The sequence below is a fragment of the Triturus cristatus genome, chromosome 2_1 (genome assembly GCF_964204655.1).
Source record: "Triturus cristatus chromosome 2_1, aTriCri1.1, whole genome shotgun sequence".
In the NCBI taxonomy this organism is placed as follows: Eukaryota; Metazoa; Chordata; class Amphibia; order Caudata; family Salamandridae; genus Triturus; species Triturus cristatus.
The window spans coordinates 363,364,153-363,384,372 of NC_140581.1; the positions used below are offsets into that span (position 1 = coordinate 363,364,153).

At 42.7% G+C, this 20,220-nt stretch overlaps 1 protein-coding gene across 1 annotated transcript in view; it reads left to right on the top strand.

Moving 5' to 3' along the window:
* MTREX (Mtr4 exosome RNA helicase) overlaps positions 1 to 20,220 on the top strand; it is a 780,177-nt gene that overhangs the window by 29,991 nt on the left and 729,966 nt on the right. Inside the window, exons 2-4 of the mRNA XM_085631304.1 lie at positions 14,354 to 14,488; positions 15,137 to 15,203; positions 17,590 to 17,652. Coding sequence (XP_085487430.1) covers positions 14,354 to 14,488; positions 15,137 to 15,203; positions 17,590 to 17,652 — 265 coding nt within the window. The remainder of the gene's footprint in view (positions 1 to 14,353; positions 14,489 to 15,136; positions 15,204 to 17,589; positions 17,653 to 20,220) is intronic.

The window sequence follows — 20,220 nt, forward strand, 5'->3', positions numbered from 1 at the left end:
CACCTACTGTGCTCCAGTGTTGGAGAGCAGCAGGTAACATCCCGTTATTGGGAATTCCACTGACGGACGGCCGGCTCACTAAGCGTAGGGTAACACCGTGGTTGGACGCAGGGATTAGTACAGTGGCAGATTTGTTTGGGGACGGGATGCTGTTGTATCATGATACTTTTGTTAATGAAACTGGAGCTCCGGTGCAATTGTACTTATCACATGCTGCACTGTTCCAATATATAAAAACACACTGGGCCCCACAGAGACAAGAACCCCCCACTCATGACCTCGTCAAGATGCTCTATTATATGGGCTGAGGCAGACACCTTATTAAGTGGCTCTATACGGGGTTGTGCTCTCATAGAGTGGTTGCTCTGGATTCACTGCGGGCGGCATGGACTAGGGAAATAGGTAGAGAATTGGAGGATAAGGAATGGGCGAGAGTTCTAGAACACCCCAAAACGGTCTCCAGGAATGCAAAGTTCAAATTTATTCAGACTATGGTTCTCCACCGGGCTTACCTTACCCCTCCTAAATTAGACAAAATGTTTCCACAGACGCAGCATTGCTGTCCGAGATGTTTATTGGAGGGGGCAGACCTGCTATAGATGATATGGACATGTCTGAAAGTACGGGGGTTCTGGGACAATGTCGGGCACACAGCGGGGGTCGCACACCTTGAGGCAAAAAATACCGCGGCGGAATGTATATTAGGACTACACAAACATGTGTCCAAACATAAAGTACAATACCGTTTTGTAGACTTGCCGCTTATTTTAGCGATACGTGCCATTACTATGCGATGGAAGTCGCGGAGGCCCCCCGCTGTACTTGTCTAGCATAGTGAACTGCTGAGTTGGGGCAATGCAGAGAGTGCTGCCTTGCGCAGAGAGGAGCTCAGAGGCTTACCCAAAACCCCAATAGCATTGGAATGGGATGTTGTGCTGGAGGTCTCAAATCAGTAGATACCAATCCGTACACCCCTGACCACACACATTAGACTATACACTGAGACGAACATTCCCCGAACGACACGCAGCATGAAGTGGTTTTGTTTCAACTGCATAACTTTTACAAGAACCTAAAATGTTAGATACAATGCAATTATGGTTATCTGAGTGTGCATGGGACCGGTGGGAGGGGGGCGGAGGGAGTTGGGGACACGGTTTAGATTATAGTTCATGATAGCAGCCATAGAAATGGTAATTGCCTTTGTATCAGGATATGGCAAGATATACTTCAGCTACGGCCTACGTCATCCAGGGAGGGCTAGGGACATAGGTAGTCTGTGCAGTTAACGTTGCCCTGGCAAATCACCACCATGCAGTAGAGTGTAGTAGGCAGCACGCGGCTTAAGCACTATATACTAAAGTTCCACAATATGCAATGGGCCTCCTCACAGTCCAAGTACTAAACGCTGTGTAGAGCAGGGCGCAGCTTTAACAATTGTGGAGTTTCTGATCCAGTTCGGGATGTCACGCTGTAAACCATGCCGGCGGCCGCAACCTCACAGAGGCCTACCTTATAAATCGGAGCAGACCCCTCGCGTATCAGAGTGTGCCGTGCACACTGCAGTCCCAGCACCCGGCCTTCTCCCGGAACAGCAGCTCCCGCCGATAATGAAAGGATTTCTCATCCGGCCGGGTACTGCACCACCCAGCGTGTCAGCAATAGTCACTGAAGGTCTTGGGCCGCACCCAAGCTCCACCTGAGGCTCCACAGCACAGGCCAGACATTCAGAGGAGTCCGCTCGACATCATGGCTGCCAGCGAAACGTGCGGTGAGCTCTTCGCAGGTCTCTAGGGCGATTCCAACGCTGTCCAGCACACCGCTAGCACATCCTTAATGCCAGTAACCACTTCTGTATAAAGATCACCGGTGGATGGCAACTGCAGGAGCAGGATAATGGAAGGAATATTTCGGGGGCCGTCGGAGCTACACTAATGTGCGGCCATCTTGCTGTGTGCCAAGCCACGCCCCCCAACATCTTCTAAATATTACAGATTTTTTACAATATACAGTTGCATCTGCTGGACCCTTCTGGTTGCAGGGATAAATCGGACTTGTAGGTTCGCAAAGAACCAGAGGAAGCCAGAGCCAATAACTGAGCTGTTTTGCCATTCATTTGGTAAAATATAAAGAGTGAAAAATAGGTACCTAGGAAACCTATATATTTCTGAAATGGGAACAAAATATAGGGTTAAGAAGCAGTGGTTATTGCCACATCTCCAAAATTGTGGCTACCCATACAAGCATGTGACTTGGAGGTAATTTTTGAGTTTCAAATGTAAGATTATTATTTTATTTTTTTTAAAGGTGGAAATGCCTCACTTGTGTGATTACTCCTAGTACTCATGGCAGGAAACGGGCCAAAACGCAACATGGACACATCACATTTTTGCCTAGCTGTGGATTTTGGATCCTAGCTCTGCTGGCACCATAGAAATCATACCAAACCTGTACGTTTTTGAAAACTAGACATCCAGGGGAATCTAGGATGGGGGGTGTCTTGTGTTGCTCTCTAGGTCTGTTTTTCAGAATCCGTTGTAAACTCAAACTTTCAACAAAATAACCACTCATATTTATGTGATGAAAGGTTCTGGAATCTGGGTGTATCCACAAACTTCCACACACCCAGCATTCCCCAAAGTCACCCGATAAAAATGGTACCTCACTTGTGTGGGATTGCCTAGTGCCAGCAACAGGGAATGGCCCAAAATGTACTGTGGAGACTTCAAAATTATAGATTACAAAAAGACCTTGTTTTGCGAGCGCGTCGCCTGCGTTTTTTATCCCAGGCTCTGGTGCCATCTAGGGAAACCTACCAAACTCTCACATTCTGGAAACTAGACACCCGGGGTAATCCAGGGATGTGTGGCTTGTGTGATGAGTTTATTTTTTATTTTTATTTATTTATTTATTTTCACCCCCTCTGCTCCCCCCAACATTTTACGACCCAGAATCCCCTGCAAACATCAAATTTAGCTAAAAAAACATCACGTTTTCCTTACATTTCTGTATGGGATCAAAGTGCCGGCACAAATATCCTACTGCACAGCGTTCCTCTTGGTCTCATGATAAAAATTATACCTCACTTGTGTGGGTGTCCAACGCAGAATTGCCTAAAAACGTCTTTAAAGAACAAATTATAGCACTTAGAGTTTGCTGTGCTATCCCCTCAATCCCTATTTTTGTGGCCCTTCCCAGTCACAGGCCCTCGGCCAACCCACACAAGTGAGGTATTTCCCTCTGGAGACTGAGGGGAACACTGAGTGGTAGGGCATTTGTGCCGGCTGGGTGATTTTTTTTATTTTATTATTTTTAATTTTTTAGCTAAATTTGAGGTTTGCAGGATATTCTGGGTAGGAAAACATTGTGGGATCCACGCAAGACATACCTCCCTGAACTCCCCCGGGTGTCTTGTTTCCAGAAATGTGAGTTTGGTAAGTTTCCCTAAATGGCCACTGAGCCCGGGACCAAAAAAGCAGGTGAGCGCCCCCATGTCTCCACAATGCGTTTTGAGCCCTTTCCTACCGCGGTTACTTTGCTCACCTATACAAGTGAGGTACCATTTTCATTGGGAGACCTATTGGAACGCTGGGTGGTAGGAAATTTGTGTCGGCCCGGTCATCCCACAACTTATCCACGCAGAAATGTGAATTCTTTTTTTTTTTCTTCCAGCTAAATTTGAGGTTTGCATGGGATTCTGGGTATCGGAACCTGGTTAGAGGCCCACAGGTCACCCCATCCTGGATTTCCCTTGGTGTCTAAATTTCAAAAATATGCAGGTTTGCTAGGTTTCCCTAGGCGCCAACTGTGCTAGGGCCCTAAAGGCACAGCTAGGCACATTGCGGAAAAATAAAGTCTGGGCCTAGTGGGCTTTTTGCCGTCCTGAGAGGGGGGGGCAGATCGGGGGTGGGGGAACTGTTTATTTTTTTAGGTGAGGGCATTGGCATACCCATTGTGCGCAGATCCCACCCCTACGTATATCAAATTTAAATAAAATCCCTGGGTTCTTAGTGTGCTCTCGGGGGAGGGGGGGACAGTAGATGGGTTATTGCCCCCATCTGCCTCCTGTGGGGGGGTAGCGGGGAGGAGAATGACTTTTGCATTTTTGGGGGGGAAAGGGTGGGGGGATTGGCATGCCCATTCTGGGTAGCCCCCAGCCCTGGCCACTACCCCATCTGCCCACCAGGGGGAGGGGGGGCAGAGAGACTGATTATGCCACAATTTAATAGGGGGAGAAAAGGCCCTTGCCCAAGGGGCCACTCCCCCTCCCCGGTGCCTTGTGGGTGGATCCCTACTTTGATGATCCACCCCTTCTGTTTGCTGTTCGTATGCTCAGCCTGGAGATATGGACACAAAGCCAAGACCAGTCGGGGGCACTGGGGTTCCCCTGCGCACAGTTTGGGATCACTGCACCAAGCCATCATTGATTACAGAAGTAACATTTTTCAGAGGCCTATACATTGATGGAGGAGGCTTGTCTCATTTGCTAAACTTTTGTTTGTTTGAGTCTTTGACAATTGACGCCAGGAGAGGGTCACTGTCAGTTGATACACGTTTGAGTATGAGGCAGCACATTTTTCCACAACTGTCCTTTGTAAATTGCCTACCTGCTCCTCATTATGCTACTGGAGACCAGATTTTTTTTTATGCAACCGATTGTCATGGTCCCAATATTGTTAAATGAGCGTTCCACAAATTTCATTTTTAACTTAATGGAAGGTGTAAATCATATTAAACATACTTTAGAGTAGCACCAAATCACTGAATAAACTACCACTCCTAGCTTAAGCCACTACTGTCTGAACCATATTGTACCAGTAGAGAAATAAACAAGGTCTCAAAATTGTCTTATGTACAAGTGACCATGTGAAATCAAAATTTTAAAATATATAACAAATCTGTTATTTCAACAACATCTGTAATTACACACAAAACACTTAAATTATCTTGTGGCATTGGCCAGCTGGGTTTGTTACTGGCATTCTATATTCAATAAACATCACAATTACCAAATTCGAGATGTTTCCCGCCTCCAAAGGCCACATATCTTACCAATGTAAACCTGAGAATAGTTGGGCTTCATATTTTCATCTAACTATTTCATTATTGGTGTGTAGGATGGTGTGGCCCCAGCACAATGAAGGAACTGTCTGTGTCTGGATAGTTGGATTCAAGAGTCTAATAATGAGTTAGCTCTTATCTTGGCACGTCACTCTCTCAGGACTAAACCAACAGCACCCTGGTTTAATGAGGACCTCCAAATGAGCAAAAAACATTGTAAACGCCTCGAAAGGAAACAAGGGCGTAACTTCTATCTAGTGGATAAATCGACCTATAGACTAGCATTAGAGGACTACCAAGCAAAAGTGCATCTTTCCAAAAGGGCCTTCTTTGGAAAAATGATCTATGAAGTCATGAACAAATCTAAGTAGATCTTCAAAATTGTGAAATATTTTCTTAGTCCTGATGTAATTTCCAGACACTGCTAGCTATAGGCAGAATGGTTTGAGGAGTTGGTACTAGTCTTTTATGACAAAATCACTACCATTCAGGAATATCTTTTTAAGAACGTGCAATCTGATCCTACCCTTGCTGTTCTAATTGAAACTCCTATTCCTAATACAGAAAGTGCCACTTTGGCTGGTTTCTGCCCCATATCCCCAGAGATGTCCTTATCAGCTATTAAAAGCCTGAATTCGGGTTCTCCCTCTGACCCTTGCACTACAGCTATGCTGACTAAGGTAGCTCAGATCATCCGTCCTCCTGCGAATAGACTATTAAACACCTTGCTATCTTCTGGCAAGGTTCCAGCACACTGGAAAAGGGCAAAAGTGCTACTTTTGCTTTAAAAATCTACAGCTGATCCGAAACAACCCTCAAGCTATAGACCTATCTCCCTCCTTCCTTCTTTTTCCAAAATATTGTAAAAATCAGTTAATGGACAACTGTCTTAATTTTTGGAGGAGAAAAAGCTTCTACACCCTAGTTAATCAGGCTTCAGGCCACATGTCTGCACGGAAACAGCACTCTTAGAAGTAGTGAAATATACTAGCGGCACCCTGGACATGGGAGGTAAGACAATCCTAATTATACTGGATCTAACAGCGTCCTTTGATAACGTTCCTCATCAAAGGCTGCTTGAACGCCTTCAGTTCAGGCAATAGGGAGTAGGAACACTGCCCTGAACTGGCTTTCCTCTTTTCTGGACAACAGAAGCCAAGAAATCTAGCTGCTTCCTTTTTCGTCCCAAAGCTCGCACACTGACAGTTGGTGTTCTCTAGGTTTCAGCGTTGAGCCCTACCCTGTTTAATGTCTATCTTACACCACTGGTGGCACTTGCATTCGCTGGTCGTGAAAATAATCTCTTATGCAGATGACACCAAACTTCTCTTCTCCTGTGGAAAATGAGAGGAGCTAGATATAGAGGGTATTGCTAACTGCCTCTCCAAGGTAGTTCAGTGGTTGGCTATGAACCAACTAAATTGAAACCCGGATAAGACAAAAATCATCTTCTTCGGTGCTTCCTCCCCTAACCTGTGGAGATCTTGCTGGCCAAAGGAAGCCCCGCTTCCGGGCCCGACCGAATACGGTTAGGAACCTAGACATTATATTTGACTAGGATTTTTTTCCTTTCAGCCACAGGTTCAGGCTCCAGCTTTAAAACGCCTTGGATGCTGAAAATATTTCTGCCCCTTCTGTCAGTCGGCTAGGAAAACTGTCAACCAAGGGCTAATAACCTAGAGATTGGACTATGGTAATGCTCTTTATCTTGGCCTCCCGGAGTGCCATCTGTGCAGACTTCAGGTGGTTCAGAACTCTGCTACTCGGTTGCTACTCACTCTCCAAAGCCCCTCCCCCCCCACCCCCCCAACCTCCGATCGCACATGACCACTCATTTGGAGGCTCTTCACTGGTTCCCAATAAGAAAGAGGATACAATTCAAGTCCATGGTCTTAATGCTTAAAGGCCTGCACAGTTTAAGCGCTGGCTGTTTGAGAGAGAGAGTATCCATGACTATATTCCTGTCCGCACCTTGCGTTTCTCTTGGGAACACTTGGCTAAAGTCCCTGGTATTTGCCAGCGCAGAAATGGTGGCAAATTATTTTCTTCTCTAGGACCGGTTAACTGGAACAATCGCCGTCGGGAGTTGGACTTAATATTGGACCTCCCTGTCTTTAAAAATAAATTTTAAACTTGGCTTTTCACACAATCTATATAAATTTAATCCGTAGGTTCCTTCTGGTCTTTAGCTCCGGGACACTCATGGGAGTAGTTGTGCGCTGTATAAATCTTCATACATAGCAAACATGAAGAGAAACCTATAGTTGGAAAGGACAGGTGCGGACTTCTTTTGGCAGAAGTATACCTCATTTTGGCTAGTCATGAAATGGGTAGTGCAAACACTACAGAGTCCTTTCCCATGATCATGGTCTCCCAACCTAACTACTGAGGTGTGTGTCTGTTACTCCCAAAGTAGCTGCTGAAAGTCAAAAACATGAAGCAATGTTGTACGAACTGGCGATCAACCTGCTGTGATAGCTGCAAAGGTCAAACCGCATTTCTACTGAGGTGATCATGGTGTTGATAAAGCAGTTGACGATCCCACCCTGCAGAAAGGAGTCGAGACAGAGGATAAACAGCACTCCCTTTGGAGTATTAAAATAATGCAAGAAACTTGGAGTAAAGGTGCTCCACCCACACAAGTACTCCTTCTCAGATGGGACAAATATAATTCTGCGAGGTTCATCACTTGTTAAATGTGCCGCGTTTCCTGCGGGTGGGGTCTTCCATTACTGAGGGGTTTGCTAGTGGATTGGCCCGTCACTTTTGTTTAAGTTGGCGTGTGAGCTAACACTGATGGCTCCAGTTTGTGTGGCTGCAATCGTGGTGCATGGTCACACCTTTAGGCATTTTGGCATGAATCTGCAGAGAGATAACTAGAGCAGTTTTACCTGGGCAGGCCTGACCATGGATGCGAAGGCCTGCCTAATCCTAGGATTGAGAATGCATCTAGAAGATACACTGGCTTTTCGTTTACTGTTGTAAATAGTGTATCTCTTCTCACTAAGCACCAACCCATGACCATTTTTTCAGCATCTCTCGTTCACGTGTATATTGCTTTTGCTTGCTTTAGCAATAGAGTTCATTAATTATCTCTCTCATTCTGCTTCATTTTGGGAAGATTTATGAAATTAATCCAATATAACCAATAACTAGTTCAATTATTTCTCTTAATATAAAGACCAACATTAAACAAGTTGGATCCAATGAATTAAATAAAGTCTGAAGAACAGGAAGAAACTACCAGGCATGGTATATATTGTTAAGAATAACTGTGAAATTGGGCACTCTATGGGTTTCGCCTTTCCTGGGCAACGGATGCTGGCCATGTGGCTGCCTGATAGAGGTTGTTGATTAACAAATGGTACTAATGGAGCATGGGGGTAAGGAAAGCCCTAACCTCAGCTGCCTCAGCAGTGGATGGTTCGCGCTCATTCTATGTATGACACTGAGTTAAAATGGGCAATGACTTGTACTTGAACAGGTTGAACAGCGGGTGGTTGATCTCCTAATGACAAGGGATGGTATTGGTGGATGTGATAGAGGTAACTCCTACTAAAGCACATTATCCAGAAATACTGTAAGATTGCCAGCTTTAACACCTGCTCACCAGTGTGTCGCTAAGAGGCAGCAGGTCCACCACCTGACGAGTACCAGATGCAGTGCACCCAGTCTGCACTCCAGAGGTCGGTGTAATTCAGAATTGACTCTGCTCAGCAAATGTGACCTCATCGCCCCTGGCTAGTTTTGGCTGCGCAATGGGCTGCTGCGGCACACAGTCTGTGAACTACTGGCCTATGGGCTTGCTGTAAATGGTGAATGTGTGACAGTTTAGCTGCGGATTTCAGATCAAGGATTTAGTTTTTAACATATTTAATCTAAAGTTTTTTTTATAATACAGTAATTGTTAAATCCTTCAAGCAGCTTGTGCATTGGTAACCCTGTGCAGGACAGAAGGACATCATCACTGGCAAATAACAGAATCAGTATTTTATGTTTCCAACCCTCCGATGTGTGGAAAACGCAAATTCAAAGTTAAAAGGCTCTTATAGACATCGTTGGTGAAAAGATTAAATAAAACCGACACAAGGACACAACCTTGTGTCACACCAACATTATGGAAATTACTAGGCACATGCAATTATTTTTTCCACCCCCCCCCTCTTTTTAGGTCTCGCCTGAGCCAGCGCATACGCTGCCCTGCGAGCAATTTAGTAAGCCGGTTTTGAAAGTGCTACCACAGGCTTTTGGTGGCCCCAAGCTAGCGGTTACGCGCGCGTGCAGCCGCTATCTGTCTGTCCTCCGCCACGAGTCATTAAGTGTATCGCGATCACTTTCGCGGCTGCGTGGCCGTGTCACTTTCACGGCTGCACGAAAGTGATCACGATTGCGATGCACTTCCTAAAAGAAATGGAACTTCAATCCTAAACTCGTGTTACAGGCCTGAGACGCAGATCAGAGAGCCTATAATGTCCGGTCCAGCCATAAGCAGTAGGGAGTTGTTCTAAATTTAACCGGGATAAAGACACGCTTTGGAATGTTAAATCCGGTCTATCTCAGCCGCTATTGGCCCCCTGCCACTCTTGTCCTCAGTAGCGTTCCCATCATTATAATAAAACATATATAACGTATTTTTTTCGGCTCCGTTTCATTGATAGTTTTACATCTTGTTAGTTCATTAGAAGTACAGTGTGCGGATATCTAGCACTAAAGGACTCTTTGGCCCGCCCGCCCTCCTCCGTTTATCACATCTTCCAGTTACAAATTTCTTCAAACAGGAAACTCCAACCACGCTCTTCCACCGTACAGATTAGTGACAGAGTTACTAGAAGATGTGAATATTAGGCTGTGTGGGTTCCTAATCCATTTGCAGTGCCATAATCTCGAAGATCTTCGAATTGCGAGTAGGCTGTCATGCTGCGCTCTGAACCCTCCTGGTACTTACTGGCTCCTGGTGCAAACTGTTACCACTGTCTTTCTGCGGTTTGCATCCCATAGACCATGTTCAAGAGGATGTGGAAGACTCGAACAATGTGTGCTTTGTTACAGGGCAGCCAATCGGCAGATGTTGTTGTTGTCTCAGTCTTTATTTAAATGTGTCAATTAATTAAAGTTGGTACATAAACGAAAAAGGATCGTAAAATTACAAACTTTCTCAGTGCATGGGCCACTTAGTGCCTTGGTAAATTATGATTTTAGCGGAAAATGAGCAGCCAAGGCAGAATGAGAACATATATTTGTTTAATTTTATAAATCCCTAAACGGAGCTGGAGAGTATATGTAATAAAGTGCTCTGAGTTTCACATGGCGCAAGCAAGAGCAATTTAAAGACACGTAAAACCATAAAAGAAATATGTGACACTCAAGCGGGGACAGCCATGGTAAAGATGTACCTGTGACCTGCACTCTTTGTTTGATGGAAGTGATAATTAAACCTATAAACGTGGTAAAGTAAGCAAAGTTCATCGGGAAGTTCCAAGCGTCTTTACTAGTGGAAATCCCACATTTTAATGACATTGGCTTCTGTAAGGTTCGTCCTGCATGAAGAAATTCCAGGCAGTAGCAAGGTAAATGAAGCATGAACTGTCTTATAGTTAAAAAATCTTCAGATACCGGTCTTGAAATCTGGTGTTATTGGTGTTGTACATCATGTCATCTTCTCTCTTAGCACAGCTAGTGAGAGACTCCATCAGATGCTCTTTTCTGCATTCTTAAAGAAAACACATGTCGGGCAATGCCTGGGCTTAGCAAATTTGCATTTTTTGTATTTTTCTTCTAACCGGTATTATGGAAAAAAAAAATTCTGCAGGACATGCTAAGATTCACACATGACTTAGTACAGTCTCAAAGGGGGGTTGTTGGGATTGTTCTATTAGGGTGGGGGTACTGAAAGTGATTATCATTTGTTGCTAGCTCCCAATGGGATATTGTGCACAATAAGCTTGGCTGTGATCGTAATGCATGTTTTGAACCCCCCTTCCCCCCCCCCCCCGCCCCCCAAAAAATGTTTGTAACAAGCATTGGCATAGCCAATAGGTCTCGCTTTTGGGACCTTATAAGTATTTAGCTATGCAGCACAATATCCTTGGTGCAACAACTTCAACCGTTGCATGGCAAAACACTTAGAAGGTCCCAAAGACGAGACCTATTGGCTATGCCAATGCTTGTTTATTTTTTATTAAAGGGTCACCTACTGTCCATGGGGGCGTATCTTGTGGGGGGTGGAGGGCACAGATAGGCTTCAAATAAACGGTAAGACTGCCTTGTTGGTGACACATCAAACTGTTTATTTGCTTAGCAAGGATTATGAGTAAAAGGCATGTGCCTGCTCACATCTGTGTGCTCGATGATGTTGTAATGAGTAGAATCTGCCTCATATGAAAGAGACGACACTCTTCATACCAATAATAAGTTTGCACTTAAAGTAATATGTAGGTGCGATTATGTTTTTATTCCCTGACCGGTATTTTGCCTGGGAAACGTTAGTCACCAAAAGCAGGTAGGCATTATCTGGTATGACACATGTATGATACGCATCAGAATAATTGCATCACTGTAGGTTTAGGCATTGATCGTATATAGTAGGGGTCAACCAAAAGTTCTTAAAGAAACCCTGCTTGACCATATGAGGCAATAGAGCTCAAAACAACTCAACCCTATGAGTGGGATCAAAGAACACCGCTGGCACAACTGTCTTTGTGCTTTTAATCTTGCCACAGATTTCTAGTTCTTGTAAATAAAAGTCCAGTGGGGAGCTATAGACCATTTTATTTCTCTAATCGTTTTGACACTACATGGTCACACGAGCCCTCAACACAGACTGTGAAAAGATCCTGAGTAAAGAGCCACCTTTCAGGAGTAAAACCACTGCTAGATTGCTGCTCTCCCAAGACTGTCCCATGGTCTGGAAACTCTGCAAAGTTTTTGTATGAGAAGCTGGACTGTGTTTGGTAATGGAAGCGGACCTGAAATAAGAAAGATCTGTTTGTCGCTTGCTGCTTGAAAAAGCCATGTGGAAGGACTTTGATGCCTTTGAGGTCAAATAGGAAACATGAAATCTTGTCAGTACACCTGGACAGGAGAAGCAACAAAAAAACATACAGCAGGCTCCTGGAGCTGCATCACTGTCTTCCTTATAAGGGTGAGTCTACACAATGCCATGAAGTGCCTGTATCCCCCACCCTCAAAGGTGGAATGATTTCAAAACTCTGGAGTGGGGCCTAGTTCTTTTGGTTGGAGAAGTCCTCTGTGGCGCCAGAACAGTTTAAACCATCCTTCTTGCCTGTATGGTACCAGAGGTATTGATCTGAGTTATGGTCCAGTATAATCAGGTCACAGTTTGGACTGGTGCCAGCAGTGACTCCGGTGGATGCGCCGACTCCGGTGGATGCGCCCAGTCACATGGGTGCTACCACCACTTTGAAATCTTGACCACCACTAGTATGTATCCAAGACACACACACACACCTAAAGGTTTAAGGAGCTATTGGGACTAAGCAGTTTCTACTGGCTTATACTACATTCATCCATTCACAGAATTGCGTTGTACATTAACCCTTTTATTAATATGTTAGAACGGAGTAAAAAGATTATTCCCTTTAATGTACGACAAGAGCAGTTTTGTGTAATGGCATACGTGACAATATCGTGATTTTTACCTCCAACTCTTGTCTTGCAGTACCTGAAATTCAACTTTTAGCGCAGAAATTTGGAGCTGCATCAGGATATAAGCTAAATACAGCTAAAACTCAAATTTTATGTACGAGGCAAGTAATGGATAGTGACTCTAGGGTGGTTAGGGAAGCAATATATCTGGGTATCAACATCCATTCACAGAAACCAGTAACTTTTGGGACTGAGTCCATTACCAGATCTCAGTGGCCAGATTCTGGTTCACTGCTGACTTTATCCTGGATCATCCAGAAAGCTCAGTTGACTTCACTGAGTGATGCCACTGCTATTTGCTGACTGATTTTATTTATTTTGCTTCATCACTTTTGGGGTAACAGCCTTTATTTTTGCCTTCCATGTTGGAAGCTTATCCATTGATGCTTTAGCCCTCTGATTTATCCAGTGTTATACTGAAATCTTGTCTTGTATCCAAGCCTCACCTTGCGCTGTAGTTGTACCCAAAGGTCCTGCACCTGTCACATGACCACATACCCTCCCTCGATTGCTGAAGAAAGCCTTTTGCTAAAGACTATAGTGCTGTGAAGAAACAAAGCCCCATAGGATGACAGTGGCCCTGGGATCAGTGCAGAGAAATATAGGGCATATAAGCTATGAGCTTTCTCTGTCTTGATCTTTACTATTCCTCCACTGAGTCATTTCCAATTTCAAAGATGAGGCACTTGCTCCATATTGGTATTGTTTTTGGTGTCAACCTGCACCTCTAACTAGCCTCCACCTTCTGAATTTAGACTTTACTGCCCACCCACACTCAAAAGGAGTAATTTGTTTATGTAATTGGAGTGAATTCGTTTTCTGGCCCTGGGACATCAGTTCTAAACCGTATCCACAAAAGATACACTCTAGTAACCACAGAGTGCCCCATGACTTCCAAGGAAAGATCTCCCAGCCTGGTAAACCAATGCGCCGTGCAAAAGTGTACTTTCTGTCATTTGATTGATTTAAATGACATGAGTGGAATTTTAAGATTTATTTTTAACAGGGGTACATTTCTGTTTGTGCAAGGTTCAGGCACAGTTATTCACAGGCTGAAACCCGTACTCCTAACATGAATTTTAAAAGACAAAAAAAGGATCAGTGTCTAGGCTGATGTGGCATTGATTTGGGCAGTAGAATGTGCTACATTACTTGATCTCCAAAAAAACGAATGTATTGATTTGATCTTACATGGTTTTGTCTGCGTGTTGTGCAGTAGTGATTTATGCTACAGATTACAAGTAAAACAAAATTGGTTTTTAAAGCAGGTGCCATAATTGCCTTGGGTTTTGGGGCTGTAGAATCTGTAGATGGTTTTGTGTGGTTGCTGTACTTCTGGGATTTCGTTTTATTTTTTTTATGAAGATGGAGTTGCCTTGTTTCTTTGGCACTGGATTGAGTGATAGAATTTTGGGCACTGTTGCTATTGAGCTCCCTTGTTCTAGAAATGAGAACACTCAGAGAAGGCATTATGTAGACATAAAAAGCTAGGTAGTTTGAAACTCTTATTGGAGAAGGAGAGCAAATATGACAAACAGTCTTGATTTAAAGTATTTTTGTTTCTATGAATGTGCTGTCTGACACACTCAGTTGTTTATAGATGCCACTTTTTATCCGTCATGTACAGAAAACGACCTGATGGAAGACCCCAGCCAGCTCCTATTGGCACATCTGTCAAAAACAAGCGAGATGTTGAACTGGACAGTGAAGATGTCATTTTTGGGAAAAAACAGAAACTGGATGCATCCTCAGAAGACGTAAAGTATGGATGAATTTTCATATTATTGACAAAAGCAATTAGTTGTAATTTTTGTAGAGCCTTAATGGATTTTTTTTAATTGGATGCTGTTTGCTAAGGTTTACTGCAGCTAGCTTTACTAGAAGTCCAATATGACGATGTATGGTATTTGACCATTTGTTTCCATAATAACGTTGAGCCACATTGTATGCGTGCTTTGCACACACTGCCAACATGAAGCATTATTTTTATCTTGTATCCGGTATTCCAAAGGTTAAGATGTTCTAATTGTCCGAGCAGGTTTTTCAAAGATGTGGATTATTGCCCCATTAGGTCACTGATTATTAAGTGTGGGCAACAAGAATGTATTTGTTATATAAAAAAATATTTTGATTGTTTTTTCATCTGTGTATATTTTTTCTTATTTGTCCTGACAAGTGTTCTGTTTAAGTTGATATGAATACAGTACTCTATATCAAGATTTAGCTTTCTAAGTAACGAATCCTGTAATATAATGTCCAGGGTTTTGTACAGTGATTTCCAGTTTAGAGTGAAAAGATGCTATCTCAAAAGATTTTAAGGACAACGGCATAGTAACTAGGCAAGTAGCAGCGATTTCTACAAGTGTGCACGGGATGTCTAATTATTCAAATGATGTGTTTATTCCTGCAGCCTGACAGATCTGATGCCAAGAATAAAAGTGCAAGCTGTGGAAACAGTAGAAGGCTGTACACACGAGGTAAGCATTGCGAAATGCTGTTCGTTTTGAATGTGTATATTAGTGTGATGAGTAGTTTTGTAGCTAGAGAGCATATACAAATTATTTGAAATAAAGCTTTTAGGTTGAGCCTACCAGACAGTGCAAGCTGTTTAATTAAAAAATATATAATATAGGGTTAGCTAGAACAAAGAGGGGCTTGCAGACTGCCCATTACTTACAATTGGTTCACTTAACCTTTAATCTTATGTGCTTTGCTTTTTATTCAGTGGCTTGCCTGGTCCATCTTGTGCATGTCCCTCTCATGAAGCATAGCCCTTTGCCATCTCTTTGAATGGCTGGCTTCTCTCCTTCCTCTGCTCGCTTTTAGAGACCTACATTTTTCATTTGTCTAAAGCACTCAATGATTGTGTATCTGTTTTCCAGCTGCCTAGTGTGTTTCTTCTCTCTGCGCTCTCACTCTTGTGCTGCTACCCTACTTCCCTTTATGATCTTATCGTTGTGTGCTTCCACCCCACAGTCAGTGGCGGTTGGTGGTAAATCACATCAGAGGGCCGCAAAACACATAAAGTACATATAATATACACAATAATATAAATATTCCCATTAAAAAAATCACTTACCTTACGCTGCCGCTCGATGTTCTGCAGCACGTCCTCAGAGCGCAAAGCCAACAGCCACCTCTCTCATCCAATCAAGGCGTTGTTCTCATGCTGTTAAGCAGCATGAGAGAAGCGTCTTAATTAGTTTGAGCGGGCATGCTCTGTGGTCCTAAAGGCACTGTAGTTCTGTGACTGCTCTCCAACACAACTGTCCAAATCAGTCGGGTTGAAGGGGGTTGAATGGTGCATATTGGTTTGGCTGAAGCAAGGTAGCCGGCCAAACCAACCTGCGCAATGCAAACTTAAGTGGCCACTCCTCACTGTTGCCAATCATTGGCAGCAGTGACGCACTGGCCCTGTCCTGCCCTCACATTCAATTTGCTGGCAGAGAGCAAAAATTAAAATGGTAATAAATTCATTTTATTACCATTTTATTTTTATGGCTTTCTGTGTAGCACTGTGGGGGTTGCTGCTCCTCCGCTCCCACAGAGGAACTGCCTCTGCCCGCAGTGCTTTCTCAACCATGTCCTGCTACTCCCTCCCAAATCCCTGTTGCTCTCTTTCCTGTTTTTCTCTCCTAGCCTCACGTTGCTCTTCCTCTCACCCAATTGCTTTTCTTCACACTGTGCCCTACATGTTGCTTTCCCCACCCACTCACTCAGTGTTGCTTTCACCTCCCCTTTATTACTTCCACTCTGCCTACATTAAGAAAAGTTAATACATTTCTTTTTTTTAATATATCAATCCAACTCCGATCTGTAGTTAAAGGAAAACGCATCTGTCATTTTGTAGGTGTGCAAAATGGCCAGGTAGTCGTGACATATGTTTGTGTTTGTGTTTTTTTCCTTAGCTATGCTGAAGACGATTGGGAAAGCCAATCTGTTCCAAAACTGAGACCTTTTGGCTCTGCTAATGTTTGTTTGTTTTTCACCTAGTTAAATTTCAAAAATGCAAGAGTTGTGTGGTCTCATAATTCAACACTGTAGTACTCCTAGAATGGCTGCTGCTACCACCTGTCTTTTCATATCCTAGGTAAAGGGGGTGCCATCAATGAAGTTTAGCTTCGCCTTTGGATGATGCTCTATCAGCAGAGTCTTACTGTGCTAATTAACAGCTCAATAAAAATGCAGAGCACTTCAATTAAAGTTGCAGCTGTTAAAGTTATACCATGTTCTAACAGTTTTCCCAAGCCTTGTAGATAGACCAGTGGAATTATGCAAAAATTGCTGCAGCAGCAGAATTGCATCATTATGGCTTTGCTGCAATTTCCACATATTCCATTATCTACTGCATAATCTGCAGATTTTAACAATTTTTTTTATAGCTCATACAGATCACAAGTTACTAAAATTGCTGTGACGTGTGTTGTCGCCCAATGGAAGGCCTTATCCAAATGTTAACTGGCCGTTTTCCAGTTGCCTATTACTATGTTTAGCTGTGATACTGGTACTAATTAGCGGAAACCTTTGTTCAGACAGTGTTAGTGTGAAAAAAGTAAACATTATGCAGTAATTCTATCACAGAATGTGTCACATTGCGCGGCACATTTGCCTTTTCTTAATACATAATTTAGTAAACCCTGTTGAATAATTTGGTTCTTCCATGCCATATAATGCCAGTAGCCCTGCTTGTATACGACTTTTGTTACAAAAACGTATTTTCTGTTCTTTTTGTTGAGTAAAGAAAGTGTTTTGAAATAAGGAATGGTTTTAAATAACTCATTTTTTTTTTTAAAGTAATTGTTTTTTTATTTACATTTGTGGAAGACCCATGTGTTCACTTGTACCTGTATTTTGTTTAATCAGGTTGCCTTACCTGAAGATGATGATTTAATAGCCCTAAAGCCTCGAACTGGAAAATCTGCCAAGGTATGTTCTTGTTGTTTAATTGATTATATAATTAAAATGGCAAAATTAAAGTCCAGTTTTTGAAAGGAGTTGGAGCATGAAAAAATGTAGTTCCATGTTTCCATTTGACATCTTTTTTTCATTTTATGATTTAGCAATTCTTACACTCCCAATGCTCATCCTTTGGCTCGATCTTGAGACTCACTCTAGTAGGTCACTTTTTGTTGTGCTGAATTACAGATCATTTTTAAAAGTTCCTATAGACAATTTGGTAATTTGGGTTTTTGAGGATGTTTCCAGTTTGAGCAGGTGAATTTATTTTAGCATGTTACTTGACTTATCTTTAAGAAAAGCTAAAGCCTGCACAGAGATGCTGATGAGAGTGAGATGTCAACAAAGACCGGTGCACCAGTAGATTGAGGTGATACACTTCTCTGATGCAGGTGTGGTGGGGACATATCATTAATGTATGTGTGTAGTTTGTAACTGTGACATCTTATCATTCGGTGTAGATGGTGCACAATCCGTTTATTGTTTTAGGCTCTTGAAAATAGCTGACATTTTTGGCATGAAGTAGAGAGTGGTCACATCCAAATTGAGTGCACGTCTTGTAGCTATAGAGTGGTGCCCAGTGTAGTGCTTTACTAATCAGTGTAGATTGTGAAGTGTTGCATATGTTGCTGAAACAGATTTAGAAGTAAAGCACACTATACATTGCTATTAGACACATAGTTGCAGGCTTGACTTATTATTGTCACTTCTATAGAGGGTACTTCCAACTAAATTCTCTTTGCGCTCAAAGCTGAATAATCTTTAAAGAAATCACGGTAGATCTTTTTCATCTGTTTGCTTTGCTCTCTTTTGTTGTGGGCTAGAGTTGAGCTATATAAATACCCATACAAGCCAATTTGTCAAGAGGGGAGCTACTTGAAAGGCCAAGTGTCTGTGTCCTCTGCTTCACTAATTTATTTTTAGAAGCACTGAGCAAGTCAGGTTGCCAATTCGTTAAACTTTAGCTGGCTGATACTTGCAGATCTTCAGATAGGTGGGTGAAAAACAATTGAAATAGATAAAGAACAGGTGCATTAATTTAAAGATCAATCGCAGTTAAACTGCAGGTCTCTGTATGTCCTCAGCCAGGGTTCAAGTACAACTTTTGGTCCTATAACAGATAGAATTCTGTACTTTTGTGGAAAATCAAATCCAGGGCAGCATGTAATGCATTTTTGTGTAATCTAAGTGCTGGATTAATCAAGGCTGTTGCTTGGTACAGCAGCATGACTGCACTTGATTGAAAAGCAAAACTATCTGTTAACGCTCTTAAAATGCCTTGACTATTTGTGCGCTAGTAATTTGTTGGAAAATATATATTCATTTGTATACAGAAGGTCAACATTCAAAGCTTGGTTAATTTACAGCTTGAGTGTTTAAATCTCCATTAAAAAATGATAAATGTAACAAGGTTTCAGAAGTCACTGACTAGTAAAAATGTATGTCTTGATTTAAAACATCTAAAAAATATTTAACCTTCTTTCAGTTTTGTAGAATACATAATAAAAATCAGCAAGCAGTGATGCATATGGGGGAAGGCGAAGTGCACATAGTTCAATTCTAGCTTTACAACATACATTTCAGAGTACACTGGGATGCCAGTATCCCACAAGCCATGCTCACACTGCATGAATGCTACATACTATCACCTTGGTTCAACTGAGACAGAACCCCTTGCCAGTGCAACCAACCCCTCCTCCCCCGCTGTCATTGGTGCTGTCGCTATCCATCTTGGCTATATTTGATTCCGGCTCTAGCAGTTTGTCACACAAGTCTCTCTAGTCCGATAGGTCATCACTCTGAGTTTCACATGGGTCTTCTCCACCAGAGACCACTGCAATACATCTTTATGCCAGTGTGCTATATTAGGCGCTCTTTGTCCCATCCACGCGTTAGTGACTCTACATCTGGCCAATACGGACACCAGTTGTAAAAATGTATATCTTATCTTCCTACTTTTTGGTCGTTTGATGTTGTTTAAGACAACACTGAGGGGAAATAACTATATTCAAGAATACATCTTAATTATAACTGTTCTAAGGTGATATTTTGAAGTACACAAAAAAGGATTCCATCTCTTTCCAGAGCCGATTACAATGTCCAGACTGCCTTGTAAGCGCTTGTGTAGTTGGGCACTGTAGCCACAATAACATTTTCCCTGAGTCCAGAGATCTTATGTTCCCTGCAGTCTTTGTGAGTTTTTGAGTTAATTTCGCACTGGGCTCCTTAAATCTAGGTGCTGGGCAGAAAAAAATTATGACCACCATTTTTACCAGTTTCTTTGTGGGCCTGGATGCATTGAGGGGCAGGAGGAGCTGAGGGCGTTTGTCAACTGAAGGTAAACTGGCATTAATATTCCACAGAGGGGAAGATCTGTAGTTTGCAATGGTGAATTAGCCCAAACACTGACTGACCATCGTCCATTTTACTAATGTTCTTGGGTGGGATGTGATGGCCAGTGAATGAGGTAATGAGACCAGATACAGATCCAACTTGTCATACAGTGGTGTTCAAAAGGGAATTTTATTAACAAAACAG